This window comes from Vulpes vulpes, chromosome X (assembly GCF_048418805.1).
Source record: "Vulpes vulpes isolate BD-2025 chromosome X, VulVul3, whole genome shotgun sequence".
In the NCBI taxonomy this organism is placed as follows: domain Eukaryota; kingdom Metazoa; phylum Chordata; class Mammalia; order Carnivora; family Canidae; genus Vulpes; species Vulpes vulpes.
Window position 1 is genome coordinate 80184582 of NC_132796.1, and position 27387 is coordinate 80211968.

General features: G+C 40.7%; 1 protein-coding gene across 1 annotated transcript in view; it reads right to left on the minus strand.

The window, feature by feature from the left end:
* Positions 1-3543: 3543 nt before the first annotated feature.
* The window catches only part of AMMECR1 (AMMECR nuclear protein 1), a 116603-nt gene continuing 92759 nt past the window's right edge, over positions 3544-27387 (minus strand). Inside the window, exons 3-6 of the mRNA XM_026014871.2 lie at positions 26714-26828; positions 11782-11872; positions 10207-10303; positions 3544-7986 (exon numbers count right to left, since the gene is read on the minus strand). Coding sequence (XP_025870656.1) covers positions 7872-7986; positions 10207-10303; positions 11782-11872; positions 26714-26828 — 418 coding nt within the window. The 3' untranslated portion in view covers positions 3544-7871. The remainder of the gene's footprint in view (positions 7987-10206; positions 10304-11781; positions 11873-26713; positions 26829-27387) is intronic.

Genomic DNA, 27387 nt, shown 5'->3' on the forward strand with positions numbered 1-27387 from the left:
TTTCTTTCTTGACCACTTTGCACATTGCTGCTCAGCAGCAAGATAGCTACGTTGCAGGAAGAGACAGTCTCCTCCTCCACTCAACAAACAGATCACAACTGTGCTCGGTACAGGGTGGCTTCTGCTGCCAACATGCTGGGGGTGGCCAGAGCAATGCCATGTCCCCACAGGGGAAGCTACACTTCTGCTCTAGTGCCATTCTGAAGTGGAAGCAATTTAGGGGAACCCCATAAAGCCAGTCCAATGTTGCCTGGGCCCCTACTCTGAACTACTTTCCCCAACTAGACCAAACTTGGATGTCCCAGAGCCCCTAGCTCCCAGTAGACCATTCATTTGTTTTATGAAATTATGCTATCATCATTCTTAACCCAAGCACGGTGCCATGTCTCTGTGGGAATAGGCACTCAGTAAACATTGATGGATCGCAATGAGCCTGACATTTGGGAGGAAAAGGCCAGAGTGGAAAAGGAGATGAGATGACAGCTTGCCAAAGGCTCTCAAAATAACTGGGTGTGTTGGGGCTCCAGCAGTGGTTTTCAGATTGTCCTGTGGGACCTGGTGTTGCTGGAACTGATCCAAATTTCCATGAACACTTGCTTCCAAATATGTGTGCATAAAACGTATGGTATTTAAAAACTGTAATACAACCTGAAAAAAACCCCTAACATACCTAATGTCATACATCCAGAATGGCCATCGAAGGCCACCAGTGGGTTAGTGGGAGAAGTGGAGTGACCTCGTTTCTGTGCAAACCTCAAGAGCGACGTTTTTTCTGCCTGAACTTCTTGTAGGCCTTGTCAATCATGGATCAGAAGGCCGTGACCACACCAGGATTTCACGGTTTAGGCCTATGCTTACCCACTATCCTAAGACTATAGGAGTAAGATCCTTCCCCTCTTCTATGTGCAAATCAGTACCTTCTTGCTGTGGGACAGCCAAAATGGGGTGAAGAAATAAATGGGGTGCTGAGGCTCTGCTTCTATCATCTGTTGCCCCGATTATAAATTTTTATAGTCATCTGAACAGCCTTGTCATTCTCATGAACTTTAAAAGTAACCGGTGGACAATTGTAATGTAGACTAACACAATACTGCTCTTCATCTCATCTCTTTCATATGAGATGTCAGCTAAGCTTTTAATAAAAAAGCAGAGTCTTCCACCATGGAGGGAGACCAGAGGTTGAACAAATGACCAACCCCTTGTGACTCAGTTGTGTCTTTTTAGAAAGGGAGCGTGAGTTCAAGGACGCCAGGGCAGTTGGTGAGCAGAGAGGCATGTTACACGGCCACCACCCAGCTGTGCGCTCTGTACTTAGCGCACCGTACATCTAACCTCTGTCCAACTAATGTGATCATCTGTCATGATGGGAGTCGGCAAGCATGGGTCAGTTATATAAAGCACATGGCCTCTACCAGGCCTCTGGGCCTCTTCACTGAAACAATTTGAGATGGTATAATCTGATCGTCATCTGTTAAGGGACATTTTTTTAAACAATAAATTTATTTTTTATTGGTGTTCAATTTGCCAACATACAGAATAACACCCAGTGCTCATCCCGTCAAGTGCCCCCCTCAGTGCCCATCACCCATTCACCGCCACCCCCCGCCCACCTCCCCTTCCACCACCCCTAGTTCGTTTCCCAGAGTTAGGAGTCTCTCATGTTCTGTCTCCCTTTCTGATATTTCCTACCCATTTCTTCTCCCTTCCCTTCTATTCCCTTTCACTATTATTTATATTCTAAGGGGCATTTTTAAATCCAGTTGTCGCCACATTCTTGGGACGAGGTCGACTGGCTTCAGAACAGTGCTTAGCATCTAAGGCAATTTCCTCCCATTCTTTTTAAGATTTTATTTATTCATGAGAGACACACAAAGAGAGGCAGAGACATAGGCAGAGAGAGAAGCAGGCTACCTGCGGGGACCCCGACGTGGGACTTGATCCCAGGACCCTGGGTTCACGACTTGATCCAAAGGCAGACACTCAACCACTGAGCCACCCAGGCATCCCTCCTTCCATTCTTGAACGATCTCTTTCCACGGGCCTGGGGGAACAGGAGCCCGTCCCGTGAGCTACAGGGTCAAGGGAAGCCTTTTAACGTAGGAGTTCAAGCAACATCCCCAGGGCCTGCATCAGTTGCATCCTCCCATTCAGCTATTCCTCCTGCAGGTGAAAGCCTAGGCGAAAATGAGGGCTGAGCCTAAATCCACACTTGGCTCCTGTGGTCAGAGCTGCAGGAAGTGAGAGAAGCTATTCTCTAGGCAGCCATTCACCAGCTCTCCCAACTGGCAGCTCTGCCCCCCGAGCTGTGATTTCTCCATGGCCGACTGCCCCGCCCCCCCAGCTCACAGTGATAAGACACCCTTGGGCATGAGAGGGTTTTCCATCAACAGGACCTGCCACCTCCCACACATCCGTGCGCCAGTTCTTGGAAGCAGTGGAGCTATTTCCAGAGTGCTCTAGTGGGGCCTGAAATCCAGGGAGGAAATGCTGAAGCTCCGCAAAGAATTTAGGTAGGAGGAGTATGATTATTGAAGTTGAAATCTGTCCAGACCATTGAGTTAACCACTAATGCGATAAAAATTAATGCTGTAGGCTTGTGCAATTACTTCATTCTACCTAAGCCGATTGATATTGTCCAAATCATTAAAAAAAAAATCTTATGTACCATTAAACATGAATGATGGAACCGAGTAAACCTCAAGCAGATGGCCGACTTAATGGAGCACCATTCCACACTGCAGTCGTCCTCCGGGATCTGAGATGGCCATTTTTAGCCACCGTGATTGACATCAGCACGTGTGCCCGAATTCACACGGGCAGCGGGGCTTTGGGGCAATGTAACAGAAAATCGGCCGGCGTGTATTCACCAGCAATTAATCCCAAAATATGCATGGGACAGCAGAGGATTGAGAACTGAGACAGCAAATGACTTAGAGCCCAAGGTATTTGAGCAATGTCCTCGGTGGCCTCTCCACAGGGAAAGAGCTAAGGCAACAGCTGGTAGAGGTAGGCCACCAAGAGCTTGCCTTCTCAATGCTAGTGTGGGTGTGTGTGTGAGTGTGTATACTCTCTGAGCAGCCGCATCTTGGGCATTTTTGGATTAAGTCCCTCCTGCACTGAGAACGTGGCAAAGCCTTGAGGGCAGAAGAGAAGGAAGGCTTCCCACCTTCCCAGATGGCTGTCACCAGATAGCACCGCTACTGCTCAACCAGCTCCCACTGATGACACACTGATCCGGAAGAAATTTGGAGCTGGTGGAATTAAGCACAGCCCCACTACCATCAGACTTCGGATCTGATGCTTGCCTCAGGTCCATGGCCAGGGCAGACTGTCCAGTAAAGCCTGGACTTGGTCACCAAGCCAGGATCCAGAGTTAGGCAGGAGGACACAGGCAAATCATAGCTTTCCCGAGTGCCAGTTTGGAAAGGAATCGGCATCAGCTGCAAGTCTTTCAACGGTCGGCATTTTATCAAGAAGCACACACAAGACTGAGATCCTTATGATGAGGCAGGCAGGTTGACGAAAGAGACACCAAACGGTAACTCAGTTTTAACATTTTATTGGGTAAATGATTTTAAAGATAGTAACAATAGTGTCAAAACTACTACAATATCTTTCCACAGCCACACCTTACAGACCCACATAAATCTCATTTTTCCCGTTCACTCAGTTTTCATAATTTCAAGCTATACATATCATATAAAATGCCCATTTCCAATAGTTTCTTCAAACTATTAAGCAATTAAATGTGGAAGGAAGGAGGATCTAGTTATACTTGGAGGGGATTTCAGGTAATCTGTGATCTCTCACCATAATCCAAAAACAGGTTTCTAAGAAAGAAGGAAAAGAAGAGCTACTCCAGGTAGCTTTTGCTCATTACGAGTCTCACCACTGTATCACCAAGAACTCAGTATGCTGGTGACTGATCCAAAGTAATTTTGGGGAACATACAAAACGCTAAAATAACTTAGAAACTAGATCCAAGTATTTCAAAAGTAAGCGACTCTGATATACAAAAACAGTCAGAGGTGGTTACAAAAGTTGGTTTTCTCAGTGCGTCTATGTACCAGCGCAGTTACTAGGTCCAGAGCAAAATAAAAGGTTTCTCTTCTTCTGAAACAGTAATAAAAAACAAGGAAAACAGATCTTTGTATATAAAGGATCAATGCTGGTCTTCAGAATAATGTAATTGGAAACCCTTAAATCGAGAGGCACACAATGGGTTTCTGCTTTTAAAAAATAAAAGGAAAGTCACCAGTTTATTTCAATGGAGGAGGCGCTGACACCCCCTCAAATAAACTTAATTCAATTTCACATCACTAGCAAAAATCACTTAGAAACTGTACAAAAATAAAAAAGTTAACACATTTAATCCTGCAAGGTTTTTGTAAGGACTGGAAGGCAGGCTTTTGGAGCAGCATTTGGGCATGGCTGGGGGCTTCTTTGGTTTGATCTAACACATGTTAAGAGATGGAACCTATTCCAGATGACAGTTTCGAATTTCCTGCACATTTGAAGACACAAAAAGAGGCCAGTATGCAAGCTTCCGGTGTGCTGGGCACTGGGCCTGTGTGTACTGGACTGATAATCTCACAAGTGCTTTAAGAGGGCAGGAGAACAAGAGCACACCTTGCACTTCCTCCATCAAGTACACAGACCTCTCATGGTAGGGGAGGCTGGGGCAGGTAGTAGCACACATTCTGGTGCAGTCCGAAGGCCACTTAATAGGGGTCGGGGGCATGGGTGGGGTGTGGGGATGGGGGAGGGCAATTGTTCTTTTTAGAATCTGGTACCTGGCTGATCTTGTTCAAGAACAAGAGAACCTTCCAGAAACGGAAGCCTTTTGCTACATACCAAAGTAAAATGCGTGCTGTTTTCCAAGAGGGGGAAAAAATACCCAGTTGCATTTGAGAAACAAAAAAGGAAAACAACCAGAAGCGGAACTAATTAACATTTAAAAGGGGGCAATGTAAACTTTGTGCTACTCAAAGAAGTTCAAGTATTACTTCTGAGCCGTTTAAAGATCAGTGAACTTACATGATATTCCGGTGATAAGAGTGCAATTCACATTTGTGTTTCTGAACAAATAAGCCACAAATGGCGAAAACACAACATGTGCAATCCGAATCTTCGTCCGAGTTAAAAACACATGCTACATATTTCGACATGTTCAAAGTTAATTCAAACCACGTATTTAACAGCTTTGTAATATCCTATGAAGGTGAAAGGGCCTAGCATTCATTCGTTTGAAGCACACCATTACAGTTTGTACGACACTCTTTATGCAACAAAGTCTTTTTAGTCAACAGCTAGAGACAAAAAAATGCACTGTGCATTAATTTGAAAACAAAAGGAGACAAAACTATCCTTTCCCCCCAAGCCATGGTGGGAAATATTGCTGACCTTGTCCTCTGAAGCCTGCAGGATGGTTATTTCTTCAGTATAACATTATTACACTGGTAAGAAAAAAAATCTGTATAACATCTGCATATATCAAGAATTTTTTAAAAATCTGATATGATTTTAGAGTCCGCATGACCAGTCACGTGACCTGCTCAAGATTGATTAGCACCGTTAAATACATAAACACACATATGTATGTATGTACATGTAAGCATATGTATACACACACACATATGTATGTCATATAGATCTTTTCTTAAAAACAACAATAACAATAACAACAACAAACAACTTCTAACCACAAGCTCACCCAGGATGAGGAGCCTGCTAAACTGATGAGATGATGGATAAGATGGGTCAATATTGATCTATTTTGTCTCTCCTTGGTTTGCTTGTTTTATTTACTTTTTTTTTTTTTTTTTGCAGCAGACAATATCATTCAGCTTATGCTTAGTTTCCCTATAAGGGCAAGAAAAAGTCTCCATCAGGTAGCCATTTGGTTTTATGCTGAAAGATGAATCTGCTCCAAAATGCTCCCAAGGAGAAACGAGAGGACTCAAAATCCCTTTCAATGGCCCAACAGCTAGCTTGCTCTGACTAATCTCTAGGTTCAATGGAACTGGCTACCTCGATTGCATTTCAGGCTAACAATTGGCTTCTTAGTTAAGGCATCACAACTGACCATGGTTATTTCCACAATGAGCACTGTGGATGAGGGACTACCAACAGATCTCCAAGGACTCTCATAAAAAACTAAAGCAGTTTCCTTTGCCACAGTGGTGGGCAGAAGGAATTCAGGCAAATCAGCTCACAAACTGGGAAAGGGTTTTTGAATTCGGAACTAGCAGTCTGTCACTTGTCACGGCCGATTTTATGTATAAGCTCTGCCATTTTTGAGATTCAGTGACATCTCAGAGTTTTAGGCTATGTATATTCTGCACCATACTTCTAGTCATCACTTGATATACTGGTTTCCTATTTGAAAAAAATTACACACAAATACACACACACACATACACACACATATTTACTATAGTAAAATGAAGGTAATCTTTCTCCAGAATCATCTATCATTTTTCCTAGGGACAGACACATGAAACTCCTACTCCTCCTGATGTTAGCAAGTTCTCTTTGTATGCACCATGGGAAGACCAACCCTGCAAATGGGCTGGGCTCTAATAACTCTATCATTTCTAAATGCCAGCTCCATTTTCATAGGTGTAACATAACATCTTATCAACATAGTAAATGTGTTTCTATCAAAAGTATGTAGTGCAGAAAGACTCCAGTCTTGTCCCCGTGACAGACGTATCTGAAATCATGGCATATATGAACTTTTGTTTCACTAGATTATTCTTTACTATTTCTTTAAATAGTAGCTAAAATTGTCTCTGGCCAATCATGACTTGTTGAAACCTAAAGCTAACAGATTTAAATTAATATATAATAGACAAATGCCTCTTTTTGGTTCTCTGCTCAAAATAAATTTTTTTCACCTTAAAAAAATACTTAAGAGTAAGGAATTTGTCTAATCTGCTGTTTCACATATAGACACAATAAAATTTTATAAGAATAGATCTCTAAATTGCCTTTTCCCCCTAAACTCTCTTAATTCCATTTAATTATATTCTTCTCAAAGGCACTAAATTCTGTATCCGCTCTCTTCCTGATCTTTGCTGCTCTTCAAAATGATTTCTGTAGCATATCTGAAAGGTAGCTTGTACTTTATTAAAACAGTGTTGTAGTCTGTAAGTTGGTTCTATAAAATGATGAAGCCATCTCTTCTATGATAACCAGCACAATAGGCATGAATGATTTCTCTGTGACAAGCCCTAGCATGGGCCTCCAAATGTTCTATGCTAGAACTAAAGTTCATATATTTTAACCATGGGAAAAACACCTAAGGAGTGAAGACCCACATACTTTGCTCTCATAGCAAAATGCATTTTAGACAAATTCAAGAGTAGCACACAAATACCTGAATTTGATATGAATTTGCTTCCAAGCTCAGCTATCAAAACTTCTTTATCTTACTGAGGAAAAACTAGAGAACAACCTAAATAGAATCCTGAAAAACTGCACAATTTCTTCCATCCACAGTCGAAAGAAGGAGGGAAGAGATCAAAAGGAAGGAAAGTAGGAGGGAAGGTAAGGACAGAAATGCAGAACCCTGATTGAGAGAGCAAAGCAAAATTCTACATAATATGGTGAGGAAAGAAAACCCCAGAAGTTATATATGCTGCAAAAAAAATCAATGATCTAAAAATAATAAAACAGAATCTTCTTAAACAAATGCCATTTTCCTACCCGTTACCATGATGATACTGATGATGTCCAAGCTTCATCATGGCAACGGAAACTATCATCATAAAATGGTACAGTAAAAGAGATAGCTAGACCAAGAAGGGGTAGGGTCTCCTGGGAAGAGGTCTGCAGAGAGGCCCAATGACTGGCTTTGCGGCTCAGTGTCAGGAATAATGGTTGTATGGCGGAAGGGGATGCCCAATGCCATTTTGGAAATGATGATGCTGGCGATGAGCAAGGTATTCAGCATAGCTCAGGGTCATCTTTTCACTACGGTACCTGAAAAAGTCAGGGAAGAGACAAAGTTAACATCAAGAAATAGATGACACACCAACGTCAGAGCTGGAAGGGACCTCAGAGGTAACTCTACAGACCAGGAGAAACAGAGGTCCAGAGAGAAGTCGTGACTGCCCCAATGCCATGCAGCCAAGTGGCAAAGCTGAGCTCCAAACCCGGGAATCCAAAGTCTGAGTCCAGTGTTCTTTCTGCTTTACTACTCCTGGTTTCAATTGTTCTAGAAATTTTCGTGCCCACCCCGCCAGGCCCCAGTTTGCTAACAGGAAGGAACAGAGGAAAGCCCAACCTATTGCCATTGTGTACGCCTCTCATTCACTTGACTACTCCTTCTAAGACTTTCCCTCTTTTAGCAGCCCTTCATCTCAGGCTATCCTCAGCCTGGTGTTCCTTGGCTCCTCTTCCATGGAAACTGCTCTTTCAGAAGGGTTTGACCTCTCCATTATGAGACCACACACCATTCCCTGTCTGAAGCTCTCCTGTGCCATGGGTTCTACAATCCCACATGTCCCTAGTTCTTCCCTCTCACCCCCACCCCCACCCCCTGCCGGCTCTCAGGCTGCTCCTTATATCTCTGACTATTCCTACTGCTCCTTCCTGGAAGGATTTTACTAGGTTTCTCCCTTCGGTTCTTTTGACCCTATACTCTCTGTGCTCCCTCAGGGAGCCCTGCCTTATACCTTCAACTATGACCTCATCACGGATGATCCCCAATCACCATCTCTGGCCATGAGTTCTATCTATGTATGTTTTTGGTGACACATGGGACATTCCTATACAGATACCCCAGGAAGCACTTCAAATCCAGAACCAATGCATAAATGTGACTCTCCTCCTTCGGTCCCTCCCTTAGTTAAAAGGTGCTGTGGTGCCTTGGTGTTTTTTTATCCAGAGTAAAGCCTTGACTTGTTCCTCTCCCCTACTTCTGAATGATGACTAGGGCCTTTCGTTTCTTCCAGTGTCTTCTCATCTGTTTGTGCCTTTCTTTCCATCCCACTGCCACAGCTCTTATTAAGGCTACCATTTCACCTTCTTTGGATGGCTGCCTCAGATTCTTAGGTAAGAGCAATGTCTTCTACCTCCTTTTCCTGTTTCCCATTCCCATCTTAAACCTTCCCAAATACACCTGTTTCAAGCCCTTCAATGGCTACTTACTGCCTCTCGAGTCAGGTCTATATTTCTTAGCTGGAAACTCAAGGCCCTCCATGATATGACCCAACCTACCCTCTGGGCCATGTTTCACTCTAATAACCACTATCTCTATGCGCACTGAAAGACCAGCCAAATCAGACGACTGAACATTCCTCAGAACTTAGCTCTGTACTTCACCACCCACATGCCTTGACTCACTAAATGAATCCTTGCCTCCCTCACCCTCAAATAAATATTCTACCCATTCTTCCAGCCTAGTCTCAAATCTACTTCCACTCTGAAATTTTATGTTATCTAACCCCACCCCTCCTGGAAGTCCTCTTTTCCTACTTTATGACCTCACATCATCCATCACATTCTGCCTTATATGAATAATTATTTTTGTACATGCCCTTCTATTCTCCTAGACTTGAACTCAGGGAAAGCAGAGAGGGAGGCATTTTCAAATTTGTAACTCCTCAGAGCTGGGAAAAGTCCATTTTTAGACTATAAGCATTCATTGTAGCTCTATGGAATTGAAACAAATGGAAACGGTAATCCATTTTCCTAAAATGTTGGATGTTTTTAAAAAATAAGTATCCCTATCATCCCATTTGGAAATGTATTTGGCATTTGTTAGTCTAGCTCAATTGTGATTTTTCAGTAAGCTTTCATGGTAGACTTCTATCACTGCCAACATCCTAAAAAGATAAATTCAAATTTGAGGAGTGCTTATCAGAATCCAGGGGTTCTGCTAAGCAATGTCAAAAGCTGGCCAATGGCTAATTCCAGTAACTTTCTTCAATAATATGGTGCACAGGCTCAGAAGACTTGCTCGTGTAAAGCCAGAGTAATCACACAGAGCTAAAGGTTGGAAGGATGGGCTCGTACATCACACAGGCTTTACTGCCAAGCAGAGTTCCATCATATCCACCCCCAGTATAGCCCTGAAATTCATTTCCATTCTGTTTCAGAAAAGAGAAGCAAGTAAGAAAGACCAAAGAAACCAAAGGGTTATAGACATATGCATCGAAAGGTACTGGTTAGCCTTGTGCTAGAAAACACCTTCTGTACCTGGTCAGTTTTATGGTTTTCCTGAATTCATTAGTAATCGGAGCTTTATATCCTCCTTTCCTCAGTAAGGAGTCTATGGTCTGAATATGGTCCCATCCTGTGGAAAGTAGACCAGATAAAATACCAGTCAAGCACATGTCACAAGCACTTTTAGTCAAATACAAAATGACTTTGTAGAGGTCAGCTATCACTGTCACCAAATGCCATCAACTCCTTTGGTCCTAAAAACAGTCACACAAAAGAGCTAAGCTTTCCTCTCATTTGGAAGCAGGTTCACCACTGCATACCTCAAGTTCTAGCTACCCATGATGGCTGACAACATTGGCTTTTTTTTTTTTTTATCTCAACTGCATTCAAACACAGGAAGTCTAAGAGTCTGGCAGTGACTGCTCAGTAGAGACTCGGGAGCAAACCACGGACACTGCCCTCTTCTCTAACAGTGACATCTTTAAAAGGGAGGGAAAAGCCTAGATGTCATTGTGCCAACTCTGTAGTAGTTAGGATTCCCATGCTAACTCATGGTAATTTACTGTCCCCAATGGTATCTTCAGGAGTCAGTCACGTGTATTTGTATGAAGTATGCGAAGGCATTTTTATTGGTTTTGATGTGGGATGGTATACTTAATATCTGAGCCCCCCACCCCATCCTTTACAAAGCCAAAGGAACTACAGGATTGAGACATTTTCAAAAGCAACCCAAATAAATCTTCCAATAGCTGTCTTAAAGACAAACTCCCAAAAAAAAAAAAAAAATAAAGACAAACTCCCTTGTCTGTGGGTTATCTAATGCTGTTAAATTGTACAGTAAAATAGCTCACATTCATATGAACCAAACATGAGGGAAATCCAATTAGAGATCCTTTCTGATGATCAAAACAACAAACAAAAAAACCCCTATAAGATACAGAAGAAATATTTATTTCAACTAATGTTAAAAAACTAGAATTTTGTAGTCACTAGAAAGGACAAAGTGCTATGGAATGTAGAATTCTTTTGTGTTACAGTGGGAGTTCATGAAGATTTGTGTTCTATGTGCAAAAACAGAAAAATGTTTGATGAGGAAGTGCAGACCAAGCAGATAAAACACTAAGACTTCATGTGGTCTCCGTGCTTCTAATCTTAATGGGAAACCTACAACCCTCACAGTGGCTGAAGGAGCACCAGGCAGCCACCTAACAAGGACACATTTGATATTGACAATGTCCTGGGCGGCTGACTGTTAGACAGAAGGCTTGTTTGTGGCAAAAGGCTACAGCACAATGGGATATGGGCAAATGGCACTTCAAATTCATATTCACTGCCTAAAAAGAAAACCCAACTTCTACAAGTCTTTGCTTTGGGGAAATAACCCATTCGTGGGTTTCCACTATCAACCTTGGGCACAGAGATTCAACTTCTGTGTGAGTTATTCACCGATTTCATACAGACATTGCAGTGGCAGTGATGGAAGAATCATTTCTTCTCATTTGACACTGGTCAATTATCAGACATAACTGCAAGGTCACATATTGCATTTCAATTTGTACTATTCAAATTCTCCACCAGATCATACAAAATATAAAGTACAACCATGACCTTGCTCCTTTGCAACCTCCGGTAGGTAGGTGGCGGTGCGTTTTGATCCTTTTTCATTGATGAATTCTATTCTAATGCCATGTACACCCACCTGAAAGAAATCGGCAGTTTTATTAGTATCGTCTTCTCCACAGAAACAGAAAACTTTATAATTTAATTTTCAAGAAAATGCAGTTCTTCCTTTCCCCTTGTTTTTGGAAGGGCACATATATATCATTTCTCTCCTTCCAAAGTGCTGACTTTGGGTTTGAGGGCCATTATGATGGCCACAGAGACCAAAAACATTGACCGACATGTCTGCAGTGTGTGCTAGGCTAGGCTATTCTATCTGGCACAGGAACAACCATTCTGCTGTGTGCAGAATGAGGCAGTCAAGGACAGGAACTCCCACCCCACTCCCAAACTGTGGCTCCTGACACTAGGTAACTAGAGCAAGGGAACTGACTTCAAGGAGACAGCAGACACGTCTTGTGTTTTCAGGTACAACTGCCACTTCAGATGAAGTTCTGAAACTTCTGGGGCTGCCGACTCCCTTCCCAAGCTGTCTTGTCTCTTCAAAACCTCAAATTGTACATAGATGAGCAACCCCAGATAAGGCTGAAAAAAGCCAACATAACCAGATCTGACATCATCCCGTGTTCCCTGTAATATTTTTTTTAAAGATTTTATTCATCTATTCATGAGAGACACACAGAGAGAGGCAGAGATACAGGCAGAGGGAGAAATAGGTTCCCTGCGGGGAGCCTGATGTGGGACTCGATCCCTGGATCCTGGGATCACGACCTGTGCCAAAGGCAGACGCCCAACCACTGAGCCACCCAGGCGCCCCTCTAAAATATATCTTATGGCTTACAGTGGGCCTGTGGGAAGCCCTCACTGTCTACACCACTGCCCTCATACACTCCTGATAAATTTACAAGTGGTAAAGATCTCGAATCACTTTAGGGCAGGGTATTTTTTGCAGTTACTTTTTTCTTTTTATTTTTTTTAACGCAGTTTCTTGTATATTAACCCAGAGATCCCTCTAACTTTATGTGAAGCAAACTTTTGGTGATGCCTCAAGCAAGAGAGTTCTCTAAGTAAACGTGGGCAATTTCTTGGTAGTGTTTTAAGAAAGTTACATCCTTTTTCTCTGATTAGCACCTAGTCAGAAGGAATCTTTTTCCTCTCATACCTCGCCTTGAATCGTGTACAGAACTGAGGATCACATAAAGGTCTTCTTTGTAAACGCTGATAACATAAGTGAAATTTCAAAAGCCTAACAACTCCATTCTGTTCTCCCAAATCTACAGTCGCTTTAGATCAATGGTCCCCAAGTGCAGTGTGAGGGACCTGAGGGAGGCACAAGACCAGGGAAACACTTTTATCCAGGAAAGAGGCTTATTTTCAGAGCAGGTGAGTGAAGTCATAAACCTTGGCTCTTCCCATCTGTATGCATGTGGTGGTCTAAAAGAGACTAAAGGGTCCATGAAAACTTCTTCTGCTGCTTCTGCCCTGCACCTGAAATCTTCCAGTTTTTCAGGGAAGAAAAAGACCTTTGGAGAATCCATTTTGTTCTTTCCCCAGATTCTTCTTCACACATCCATCCACAAGAGCCTGTCAGATCTTCTGAGAAGGTTTTTTTTTTTTTTTTTTTTAAGATTTTACTTATTTATTCATGAAAGACACACGGAGAGAGTCAGAGACATAGGTAGAGGGAAAAGCAGGCTCCCTGCGGGGAGCCTGATGTGGGGCTCAATCCTACAACCCTGGGATCACACCCTGAGCCAAAGGCAGACGCTCAAATACTGAGCTGCCCAGGCGCCCTAAGAAGTTTGTTTTTTTATGAAAGCCTATCTCTGTGGCTGTTTCTTCTATATGCTATCAGTGCTCTTATGAATCGCCTTCTGCTGAAGATGCAATCAGGGCAGCTGTTTAAAAACTAACACAATAAGGCCTCCCCTACAGATCCTGTGGGCAATGACTGTGGACAGCTGAGAAGAAATATGAGTGCTTAGCTATCAGGCATTTCCAGGATAAAGGACATCTACTAATCTCCCCAGTGCCTGACATGGTATGAGACAATGACAAATTTGCAACAGTTTCTGTATATCAACTTTTTGATCTGTGACTTTGAAGTTCTTTTCCTTCAACCATAGCAGCTCCTTCATAATTTGTTTTTTAAAATACCCAGCATAAATAATCTGTGCTTCCATCATTCACTGAAGTGAATTTTGCATCTCTGACTCAATTGACCAAAAATCTGTCATGTGAAAATTGGAAAGAAATTTGGTAGTTATTAAGACATCTCATCAAAATCGTGAGGCGAAGAATGTTTCTCTGTTTGTGAGATGAGAGTGTTAGACAAAATCAGGGGCATTTAACTGGTATGGGGGGTGCCTGGGAGGCTGTGAAATTTATCAGAATTTCTGGAGGTTTCATGCTTCAGCAAGTATGGTTTGGAAAAAAAGAACAACTCCCCAGGTGATTTTTATTCTAGGTTAACTAGAAAACCTCTAATAATTGGTCTAGCTCTGACAAACTGTGGCTGTGTATTGAAATAAAAGTGATTTAGGCAAATTGGAGGTAATTTAGACACATTAATCCTTTCTTCATAGGAGTGCATTGTGTTCTTTAACAAAAATTTCAGAGATTTTAAAGCCTAGTAATTTAGCAATTAAAAGTGGTTATGACCAGCTGTATGGTATGTGAATAATACCTCAGTAAAGCTTCTATATGTGTGTGTATCACACACACATTTTATATGTATACATATGTAAGTATAAAGAAGAAGGTTAAGATCAAACTAGGAAGGACATGCTGACCAAAATAAAATTTACTCATGGATAAAACTGATTGACTTTTGTATTTTGAGAAGGCCCCCACCACAGAATTTAATATGACAAGAAATTATCAAAATTCTCCCATTTGGAATTAGTACTACGTTTACAATTTTTAGTGTTTTTCTCTGTTCCTATGATTCTGAACAATTGAAAGTACCTATAAATTGGCATGTAAGTATGGTTATTTTAAAGTGAACCTTTTGGGAGAAATAACGCCTTTCTCAGATTAAAAAATATACTCCCCAGTGATAAAAAGCCCAAACCAGAGTGACTCATTTCTTCAGCCAGTGGAATCAGGAGAATGGCAATCATGTTCTGACCAGAATCAAAGCATAATAGCTTTTGGTCACCTGTTGAGCAACAGCATTTTTGTTACCCCCAGAACCACCAAAGCCACCAGATAGTCATACTGTGCAATCAGAATAGGAGAGTGGAAATTGGCCTGCTGTGGAGAATGACCGAATCTGGACAACCTGTGGAAATCACTGGCTTTGCAAATTAAGTCATCTCCACTGACGCAAGCACCCAAACTAACTCCATATTGTTTCAGGGAGAAATCTGTCACAGCTGCGACTCCAAAATGTAACCCTCATGTAGAATAATCAAATCCTCTCTTAGATTGGAGAATCCTGCCACCGAGCAGCAACCCAAGAGACAAAGGCTCCAGTCACAATTACCAGCTAGATAAAAGATCAACTAACCAGGGAAGTGGTACCCTCTGAAGCCAACTTCCACTAAAACTCTACCACAGTGTCACAGTAACTTTCCATTTCTTGGGCTGGATAAGGAGGTAGCATGTGGGAAAACGATGTTATCTCCTACTACCTCTAACATTCTCCTAACTACCACTGCCTAAAGGATGGCCAGGTAGGCAAAAACTGGAGATTTGCAAATCTAGCCTTATGGGACTCTGCTGGTCATTGCCAAAATTATTAGCAGATCTGAGAAAAAAAATGCTTTCAGGGTCCAACAGCTGTGATAATATCCTTTTAATCAAGACTGTACTTTTGCTAAGCAAAGCTATAAATCAACTCGAATGGTAGTAAATTAAATGTAGGACTTATAGATAAGAGGATATGGAATTAAACAGAGCTGTATCTGTGTGTGCACAGGGAACATTAAGACCAGTTCAACGGATTCCTATTTCATGCTAAAAAAGAAAGCCATATTTGTTCTGAACCATGACAGAGCGAGTGCTTTTTATTAATGCTATTATACCATCTTTTGTTTTTAACATTGCCCAGAATGATTCAACATCAAGATTAATGTTTGGACCCTAAAATAGATCTTGATTATTCTGGAGTTGATTATTCAGTTTGGGGATTATGCATCCCTGCCCCCACCTGGCCCCATCCTCTTTCCGCTTTCCATTTCTCTATCACAGAGAGATACACGCAAATTAATCAATTTTGCTACATGGTAAAAGGTTTGGTAGGAGATTATAAATAATGGTGAAAATGAAGCTTCTAGACTGTCTGTAGATTTCATTTTTCCTCATTATCTGGTCCCTTGTTAGAAATGTGACTTCATTTACAACTATTATCCTCTAATGCAGTGACTCTCAACACAGGCACATTAAAAACGCACCCCTCCCACCCTCATTATAATACAGGTCCCTACTTTGCTCCTTACAACTGCACAAAGACTGACATCCCTTTGTCTGTAAGGCAAGTGTTAGTCCTATAATCCACTAGCAGCATGACCAAAGGCCCCCCTGTTACTTGCAAGCCTGATCAACAAGCCAACCACCTGGATAGGCTCAAACTTGAAAAGGAGTCATCTGGCTAAAAGTGGCAACGAGCATAAAACGTGCTCTGGCAAGGTCAAGAGGGCTCCACGCAAGCCTTGGACCATTTAGATCCACAATTACCTCCACAGTCCTGACCCTTAAAACGAAATATGCCCCTGATCACATCCTGGCCAATAAAACCAATTACCTCCTCTGGTTCATCCTGTCTTAGCAAATGCCACAGTCAGCCCCAGGCTTTCCCAGTAACCAAATGTTGGGTTCCTTGTAAACAGTATGACCCTAGCTCACTCCACTGATATTTAGTGGGTACACCTTGAATAAATATAAATATATATATATGATATACAATATCATATATAAATATGATATATATGTGATATACAATATCATATATAAATATGATATATATATATATTCTCTCTCAGAGAGAGAGTGTCAAGAGTCAAGGAATCGAAAGTGGTTTGACATGTCTCTTTGTTGCGATATCATTTGGCAAAATATGCTTTGCAATTAACAAAGCCAGTCACTGGTCATTCACATACGATTGACCTGCCTGGCTCAATATGCCAGTTCCATTGAACTGAATAAAAGGACTCTGTTCCTAATGAGAGGAGCTCAGGATATTTGGCACACCCTCTAACCTTTAGAGGCTGGCATCATAGAAGACACACATGCTCTTTCACAAAACAGCCCATGGTACCACGGACAGAAACAAACACCGCATTGGACAGCCCATGGGTCTGACCCAGAGTCTGGAGTTTCTTATATTCTTGGGAGGAAAAAGCCATATGTGGTATTTCTCTGAAAAGCCCAAAAGCCACAATGCAAGACATTCCACTCTGTCCCTCATAGCCCCACAAAGCCTTCTGCCCACTCCCCACTCAGCCTTCTGAAGATGACTCTTCCTTCTCCCAGTGAAAACAAATTCACCATAAGAGGAAAAGATTCCAAACTTGGGCCTACTCCAAGTTTATCCTCTTGAATAATTCTCACTAGGGCAAGAAAAATTAAAATTTTAATCAAAAGGCTGATGACAATTTGTACAGATCCTAATGAATCACTTCCCCCAAACCCGATCCTACCAAAAAAAAAAAAAAAAAAAAAAGTAGACTACATATCCAGATCTGCCCATCGAATTCTCAGAGTTGTGAATTTGCATTACCTCAACCCACCCACCAATTTTAGAAGGAAGTCTGAAGTTTAGAAGGTGCCCATCTGATTAACAATGAACACTTAACAATTGTTAGCACTTAACACTTCAGAATCTGGCTAAATAATACATTTAAAAAATAGCATTCTTACAAATCATTTTTTGCACTCAGTAATTTTTATTTCTGTCAACCTCAACCATCATAACGTACATAATTTTTTCCTGTTTAGAAAAATAGTATGTGCATATTACTGCAAAGAAAATCTCTTTAGAAAAGTATAAAGGAGAAAATAAAGATGGCCTGCTATCCTAGGACCACCTAGAAACTACTCTTGCCTCAGTGCCTTAAAAAATAACCTGAACCAGGCAGCCCAGGTGGCTCAGTGGTTTAGCGCCGCCTTCAGCCCAGGGCCTGATCCTGGAGACCCAGAATCGAGTCCCACATTGGCCTTCCTGCATGGAGCCTGTTTCTCCCTCTGCCTGTGTCTCTGCCTCTCTCTCTCTCTCTCTCTCTCTCTCTCTCTCTCTCTCTCTCTCTCCCCCCATGTCTTTCATGTATAAATAAATAAAATCTTAAAAGAAATAACCTGAACCAACCAGGACTGTCCTGTTAGGCTCTTTTTAATCCATTATCTATCTGCAGCTGTCTTCACTTTCTTTTCTTTTTTTTTAAGATTTTATTTTTTTATTCATAGAGAGACAGAGAGGCAAAGACACAGGCAGAGGGAGAAGCAGGCATCATACAGAGAGCCTGACGTGGGACTCAATCCAGGGTCTCCAGGATCACGCCCTGGGCTGCAGACGGCGCTAAACCACTGTGCCACCAGGGCTGCCCTGTCTTCACTTTCATATCTCCTTTGAGAGAGATGCTTCTAGAAACAGAAGGAATATTAGCAAAATAAACCAAAAAGGTAACTGAGAGGGAAGCCATCAATTGGGCACAAGTAACCTTTTACTCTAGTCTACTCTGAAAACTAGGCTTCGTCGTCTACATCAGTGGAAGTGATTTTTTTCTATTGTTATTTTGTGAAAACAACCGCAAAGGCCTCCTTGACCAAAATGCATATGTACTACTCTTCTCTGAAATCCCTGCAAATGAGTCACCTTTAGCTTTCAAAATTAGTTCCATCTCCATGGACCAATTCTTGGCTTTTGCACAGCTTACCAAAGGACCAATTAGTGCCAATTTTAATTCATGTAGGAGACTCAGACATCTTGTCTATCAGGAACACAAGCTTGCCAATTTATTTCACAAAGGCCACCGAACAACAATCTGATAACTTTTATTTTAACTAAGGAGACATACAGCTCTACAATACCTAAACTAGCTAAAAATCACCCCCATGAACTTTTAAAGAATTAGTTAAGATTTTAAATAAAGCATGGCTAATGACAAGGTGCTTTGAAAAGCTATGAAGCCAAACGTGTTTATATATCATATGCAAGGAAAGAAATTGTTCTTAGTTCAGGTTTTGTGGAGAACAAGTGACAGCTCAGTGTGCAATTAAGGGGGGAGGAAAAAAAACCTTGATTCTCTGTAATGATTAATTATAATGAGCATTCCTTAAAAGTTGAACATCCTGAAGCTTTCCAAAGAAAGTTCAGGCAACACAGGTGACCTTTAACTAAAAAGCCTGCTTTTCATCAGAAGTTAGAAACATGCATTCCTACCATTTTTTTAAGGGGATGAGGAAGAGAGTGAATTCACAGACAAAGAAACTCAAGAAATTTTCTTGAAACCTGGACACATGAATCCACTTGCTTTTCAATGGCTGGGGAAGAGAAACACCTCTTGGCAAATGTACTCAAGGTGAAATAATGTTGTTTGTCTGATAAGATACAGAAGTATCTTATACAGGTTAAACTGTACATGGAATATCTGGCTCAATATGGTTTTTTCTCCACCTATAAGAGATTTGTTCCTAAAAGGTTATACATATGTGTTGAATTTATGTAAGTGGATTAATCTTGAAGTCACCAGGAAGGCAGTAAAAAAGCCATCGAGTCCTGTGAAGCAAAATATCTTTGTCAAGTCAACAGTCCCTCTCTAATTACTTAATTTAGATTTATACCTGTAACATTGCCTTAAAACAGGGGATAATGCAGGAATAAAACAAGGCATCTGATGTTTAGAATAGTTTTTCTTCCAGAAGAGAAGAAAAATTCTTTGTTGGAAAAGGAATCTAGAATGTCCAATTTCAAAAACTGGACTGTTTCTCACCCTTGTTGCCACCTTGCCATTTTAAAAGTTAGGGACCTCTTAATACCATCTTGATGGCTAGTAGTAATTCGTTCTCTGGAAGTAAAATGAAACAGGAGGAGTTTTAAAAAGGAGGAGTCACAGCATCACACTGAGCCTCCAGAAAAACCACAAGTCTTGTACAACTTTTCCAGCATCCTGAGAAGGAACGAGGGATCCAGGAAAGAGCGCACTATAATACAACTCCTAGTGAAAGGGCTGGAAGGGTCTGGCGATTTGGGGGAAGAAGCAGGGAAATGCCTCCCTCCTCCCACCACACAACACATTGGGAGCAAAGCAGGAAGCAACTGGAGGAGGCCTGAGGACAGACTGTGCAAAGCCCATTTCACCAACAGTATCGATGGCTAATGGAAACTTCCTTGTGTTAAATCACCTTCTAGAAGTTACTTCACTTTGTTCAGCTTGCTTCCTCACTAGGCTTCTAATACACTGAAGTGTTGATTCACAGCAAATTCTTACTAGATGGTCAGGAAGCTTGAAGTATTCCTTTCCTCAAGGTTCCACAGCACTTGAAAAAAATGTTTCTAAGTACAGCATCAGGACAAAGACTAAATTATTGTTAATGATAGTGATATCTTATACGAAAATCTCAAGGTCCTTGAGAAAATACCATGAAAAGCATTTTCTTAGATATACAAAGTGCCCTCCATATACATATATATGAATTTTTTCAAAGGTGGGTATCTTTTTTTTTATTTTTTTTTAAATTTTTATTTATTTATGATAGTCACACACAGAGAGAGAGAGAGAGGCAGAGACACAGGCAGTGGGAGAAGCAGGCTCCATGCACCGGGAGCCCGACGTGGGACTCGATCCCGGGTCTCCAGGATCGCGCCCTGGGCCAAAGACAGGCGCCAAACCGCTGCGCCACCCAGGGATCCCTCTTTTTTTTTAAAGATTGTATTCATTTATTTGAGAGAGGGGTGAAAGTGAGAGCGAATGAGAGACAGAGAAGAGAGAGAGCGCATGAATGGTAAGGAGTGGCAGAGGGAGATGGAGAAGCAGAGTTCCCAGGAGAGCCCAAAAGAGGGCTCGATTCCAGGACCCCGGGCTCATGACCTGAGCCAAAGGCAGACCTTTACCAACTGAGCCACCCAGGTGCCCTAAAGGTGGGACTCTTAAGTAAGAGGGGAAGCAAAGCATGGTGTATATTAGAGGAAAAATAATGAAGGGGGGCTGGACAGAACATATATGACGAGAAGTCACTTCGCTTGTGAGTCATGCTAAACATCTGTGTCTGAATGGAAACTCTGTTTTCAGTGGTGCATTGAGAGGAGCTAGAAAAATGTAAACCTTTAAGGGGTGAGAGAGGGAGATCGTGACCTTCTAAAATCGATGAGAGATAATGACCATGGCCAATGTACTCATTTCATCTGTTTATGCTCATGAAGGTTATTACAAAAATGCACTATTATTAACTGTAACCGAACACGTCAGAAATGGAGCCGTGCTCACTCAAAAGGTGTGCTTTTTAAAGCTAAGTGCAGCACTCTGAGTACCAGGAGTCTAACAAGGTCAGGCACAATGACAGATGCTTTGGTACTTTAGGGACAGAGTGAGACTAGGGGCTTGGGGGTGTAACTCTATTGTCCAAGGGGTGGGTTTCTAACATCATCCCATAATTATATTGGCCAGCCCCACCCAGCATGGGTTGATTTCATGTAAGTGTTGGGTGCTAAAAAGGAATAGCCACGATGCATTACCCAAGTGACAGCTGTATGCACAGTTGAGGTATCAGTGACCCAGGGAGCTAGATATCACTAAGAGGGCTTTACGGCTCATGAAAATGTACCTGACCTATTGAAATATGACCTAATGGTCTACTGGAGAATACAGAAAATATTTCTTCTTCATACCTTCAAAATGATCTTGTCTCTAAGGCACAGAAGTAAAAGATGCCTGACTACAACTTAGAAAATACTTTGTCTTCTGTCAGCAAACTGCTGCGATACAAGCTCCTGCAGGATCACTGGTTGGACTATGCCCGTGACCCTACCCCACAGGTCCCCTCCAGGGGATGTAGACAGTTCCAGTCCTACACAAGTTTTTTGACAAGCAAAAAGCTTGCTCATTTATATCATCTTGAAAATGAGCAGCTGTGAGGTACCACACCTAGAAGCACCCCTCAAGTCACACTCCAGCTGTTGTAATGTCTTTAGTTTTATATCCTTTCAGATATTGAAAAACAAACATGGCTCCTAAATAGGGTAACTACACAAGTTCTGGCCTATATATTATTTTAGAGGACTCCAACATGCTGCATGAGCTTTTCTTTCCTTCTGAAGACCATGTCCGCCATCACTCTGTCATATGAAATTAAGAGAATGCTGTCAATTGAAGAACACAGAGCAACAGTAATAAGTTTTTGTGTTCAAATGCAAGACAGGTCACTTCAGAGGTCATCCTGGGGGAGCAATATCCCTCATGGAACATCCATTTTAGCCCTGCAGGTAGATATTTCAATTTATCAGTTAACGAATTTTTCCCTCAAAATCATTCAACTCTTCATCCTTCTCATACCTACCAAGATGAGAAGTGGATCATGATGGGGTGATAAGCAATTCTTAGAAGGGTGGGTGGGGCCAGTGTTCTAATTTGTCTTTATGGTCTCTGTGGATGGTTTTGCTGTTTTTAGACACCACCCAGAGTCCTTGATAGGCTACCCATAGACACTCATTTTACATGCTATCATTATTATGTCGAGGGACTATAACATGGAGGCATTACTGATCATTCTGCCAATTCAACACTGAATTGAATGAAACTATTGTGAAACCATTTGTCAAACATTCCTCACATTTTCAAAGAGAAGCATTCTAGCCTCTAAAACAAAGTCTGATCCTACCTTCCTACTAACTTCCATTATAAAATTAGAGACATGTTACCAAAAGAGAGGTCCCAAACAGGTTCAGTTAAAAACCTTGAAGAGAAGAGACAGTAGCCAGCCCTGTGACAGTTCACTTATTCACCGATCATTTGAAAATTAGGTGGCTATGACCACTGGTCATATCCCTCACCTTCATGACCACGGGGATGTCTCTCCTGTTACCAAAGTTACTCACCTCTAGACTTTGTCCTCTTCTGCTTTGATCTGGGCATTTTTGCCCCTTTTATTAGGAATTCTATTGCAGTAACACGTTTCACCAGTGGGGGTCAACTCTCAAACTGTACTTCTACCAGAAAAGCCCTATGAGAGAGGCTTCTGCTTATATAAAACATACTCATTACTGATCTCGGACTTAAAAATTCTCTATTAAAATTCTGTTATCGTCTTCTGTTTCCTCCCTGTGGCATCAATTTATACAGCAGCACTGTGCATTTCAAGTTAAATTTAGATACTTATGGTGAATAGGATATTTCATTATTGGAAGAAAAGTTGTACCTATTTTGACAATCTGAAATTTCTCAAAGTGAAATGTATCGTTTCATAATATAGATGGACCCCCTTGTAAAGGAAATTTGCAACATGAATCATTAACTTAGAAAGATAAACCATAAGCAAAGACTTTCCCACAATCCTTTTTAATAATGACTGTATATTCAATATGATCTCAGTTACATGAACAAATATATATATTCATTGATACAAAGACACAGAAAAATACTTTAAAGAATATTCCCAAAACATTAACAGTAGTTATCTCAGAACGGTGTAATTACAAATGGCTTGCCTTTTGAAATATTTTTTGAATTTTCAAAGTTTTCTTCTTCAACAAATTAGCACTATACTATTATAGACAATAGGTTTAAATATATATATATGCATATATGCCTTTTATTGTGGTAAAATACGCATATAAAATTTACCATTTTAACCATTTTAAAGTATACAATTGAGTGGCATCAAGTACATTTGCAGTGTTGTACAACATCCAGTTCCATAACATTTTCATCACCTCGAGTGGAAATCCTGTACCCATTAAAAGCAGTCACTTCTCATTCAGTCCCTCCCTCAAGCCCCTGGCCACCACGAACACACTGTCTATCTCTGTGGATGTGCTCATTCACCATATTTTCACATAAACAGAATCATACAATATATGGCCTTTTGTGCCTGGCTTCTTTCACTTAGCATAATGTTTTCAAGGCTCATCCATGTGTCACCACTTCATTTCTTTTCATGGTTGCACAATATTCCATTGTATGGATATCCCAAATTTGGCTTTCTCCATTTATCTGTTGATAGGCATTTGGGTCATTTCTATATTTTGGCTATTATGAATAGTGCTGCTATAAACATTTGTGTACAAATTTTTGTTTCAACATCTGATTTCATTTCTTTGGGGTCTATACCTAGGAGTGGAAATTCCTTGACATACACTTTTTTAAAAATGCTTTTAATTCTACTTTGGCATTCTGTGTTTCAAGTAACCAATGCTTTTTCAGAAATATTAAGGATGACCTTATGACATCATCCCCATTCCGTTTGTAATCATTAACTATGGTATATCTTTTTAAAGCCCAAATCATATTCTTTGTACTTAAAAAATCCAATTTTCACTCTTACTCTTTGGGAACAAAATTTTCTTATGCAAGATACTTCCAACTATGAAGAACTAACTGAAAAGGACAGTCTTTCCCTCTTAGCATAGCCATTCTGGCAGTATCTAATTCACTTTCAAATACTTGTATGTTAAAAGTACAAAAATACATGTATTTTGTTGTTGTTGTTACTTTAGCCAGAAAGCATCATTAAATAGACATCAATATTTAAGCCTCGGGAATGTATTAAATATGTAATATACAAGGTATGAGGGTTAATTTTAGCTGTAGACAGTGCTTGAAGTGGGGTAGATGATGGTGTACTCTGTGCTTGCTCATATTTATTTAACTACTATTGGATTCTCCCATTTTTCTTTCCCTCCAAATACATGCATGCATATTTTTTAAATATACTTTCATGTACATGCCACACATGCATGCAGCTACACATGTGCAAGCCCGCACACACCACAACTGTACTTCCAACTCAGTGGTGGCAAGTTAGAGTAGGCATGTTTTTGTAGCTTGGTCATCCCTAGATTTCAGGCCTTTCCACCTGTTATGCACCCCCCACTCTACCCCCATCACACACATGGCACCCTGCAATACAGAAAGCAGTAATAAAATTCTAGCTAGAGAAGAAGCCTCAAAACATAAAAAGAACCACTCAGGGATCCCTGGGTGGCGCAGCGGTTTGGCACCTGCCTTTGGCCCAGGGCGCAATCCTGGAGACCTGGGATCGAATCCCACATCAGGCTCCCGGTGCGTGGAGCCTGCTTCTCCCTCCGCCTGTGTCTCTGCCTCTCTCTCTCTCTCTCTGTGACTATCATAAATAAATAAAAAATTAAAAAAAAAAGAACCACTCAAATTTGAATACTTGTTAATAAGGGATATAATTTGGGATCATTTAAAACTAAAGTACTGAGGAATGTTTCTATGATACTGATAGACTTCACTTTAAGAAAAATTCAAATAGGTGAACAATGAACTTATAGAAAACAGGAAATTTTAATTCTGTGAAGGTTTTTACACAACCCAACTTCAGTAGGATCAACACTTAATTAATTTTATTTTTCCCCTTAAAAAAAAAACCCGAATGCCTTTGTATTCTGAGAATACTCCAAAAAACCCTGACATACTACAAAACTCAGGAGGAAATCTTTTATCCTACTCTCTGTAGAATGTTTTTTAAAGCTCTGGCCTAACAACAGTAATTTATATTGTAGGGATTTTTTTTCCAATGAAGGTTAAGAACTTTATAAATGTCTTATTCTGTATGTGGAAAGCTAACTGGCAGCGGAATAAGTTGTCCAAAGTCTCACAAGGAATCTGAGTAACTCCAAAAATAAAATTCAAGTCCAATTAATCATCAAGACGGTAGTCTGTCCACAAGGCAAAATATCTCAGTTAGATGGGAGGTAGTCATTCTAAAAAGTCAATAGAATTAAAACATGTTATACCATAAAGATCCAGTCACGTTACTTATGAGTGTTTATGTGAGAGATGCTAAGTGCATCACTGAATCCCCATTGTTTCATTCTTGTACTTTTTTCTTTATGCTTTGTGTATACTTCTTTTCCCTGCTATTAGACTGAAGGATAATTCATGGTGGAGAGCAAATCTTAGGACTGAAGGATGATTCATGGTGGAGAGCAAATCTTTGGACTTTTGTATATGTGGCACAGTACCTCAAATACAGTAGGCATTCAGTGACATGTGCACTATTATGTGTGAAATTTCATAAACACACGCTCAGCTATCTCCTCACAATGACCAAAACAAAATCATGGTGGGAACCTTTAAACTTCCTTAAACCCAACCCCACATACTAATGAATAAAAAATATGACAAATCTAGGCTACTTCAATCATGACAATGTTCAGAGATCATCATGATATAACCTTAATATTATTTGTTAGCATGGTTAAGTGCACAAAATAAGGTAGCCAAGAAGGAATGAACAAGATTTAACTGCAGTTAACAAACACTCTGATCTGTATCCACAGTCTGATTTCCCCTACTGGTGTATTGTCCTAACTTTTTGGCTCCTTGCTTCTAGGATGTGTCCTAACACCACCCAACTGCTGGGTGGCAGTTACACTGAAGTACATCAGAATGGAAATAGAAGGAATAAATTCCAATCAGTCCTTCCTACTACTTATTAACAGCTTTTATGAGGGGCTGTGCTAAAGTAATAGGATAAAAATAAACAGCAAATTCAGTTTAAGGACAAAAATGACACATGGCACTTTGCCTTAAAAACAAAAACAAAAACAAAAAACCAAAAACAGAAAAAATCTCCTTCACTGATATTTCATTGATCAGCTGTGAGGTTTATTTCTCCACCTTACTCTCCTCACCTGCACTACAATAGAGAATGGGCTGAAAGAGTTGCTTCCTGGATCTAATTTTTAACATTTATGCAGGAGTTACCTTCATTTCTCTTTCAAAAATGTCTATACTCTTACCTCCCAGTCCAAATAATCACAGACATCTTCAAAGTTAGTGAGAAGAGACACTGAGCAGAACAGCCGTGGCAGCTCATCCCTTGTCATTGGGGGGAAACGGCTATCTTTAAGGGCACTGTGGAAAACAAAGCAAATATTAAAGCAACTACTAGGTATGAAAAAGTCCCCCTTTCAAATGCAGACAATCATTTGAAAAAGGTAGGAGATTTTTAAAAAATCAGTAAGGTGACAAAGGTGCTAATAATCTGCAAATGTATTCAAGGGCCCCAGAGATTTTAGAAGTCAATTTATTTCATTCAATAGACTGTTTATTAGCCAATTCTGTGATCAAATGTAAAGCACGAATGATCAATTACACTTCCTGTACAGTCATTTCCTGGTCTACTTCCCTGTTACTTGGAGAATCTGAGAATACTTTACTTTTGAGAAGAATAAAACCTAGGCTAGTGGACATTTATGCAAAGACTTCTAGACCTAGGGCTGATGGAAAAAAATATATATAGTTTTAAAAAAAAGTTCATACCAGGTTGGCCTTTTACCATAGAACAGCACTCAGAGTTCAAAAAAGACCAAAATTTCATTTTCTTCAAGCAAAAGAAATCAAAGAAAATTTAAATAATCATGCAAATTACAGACTAAAAATACAAATATTTCAGGCCCCCCATAAAGGATAA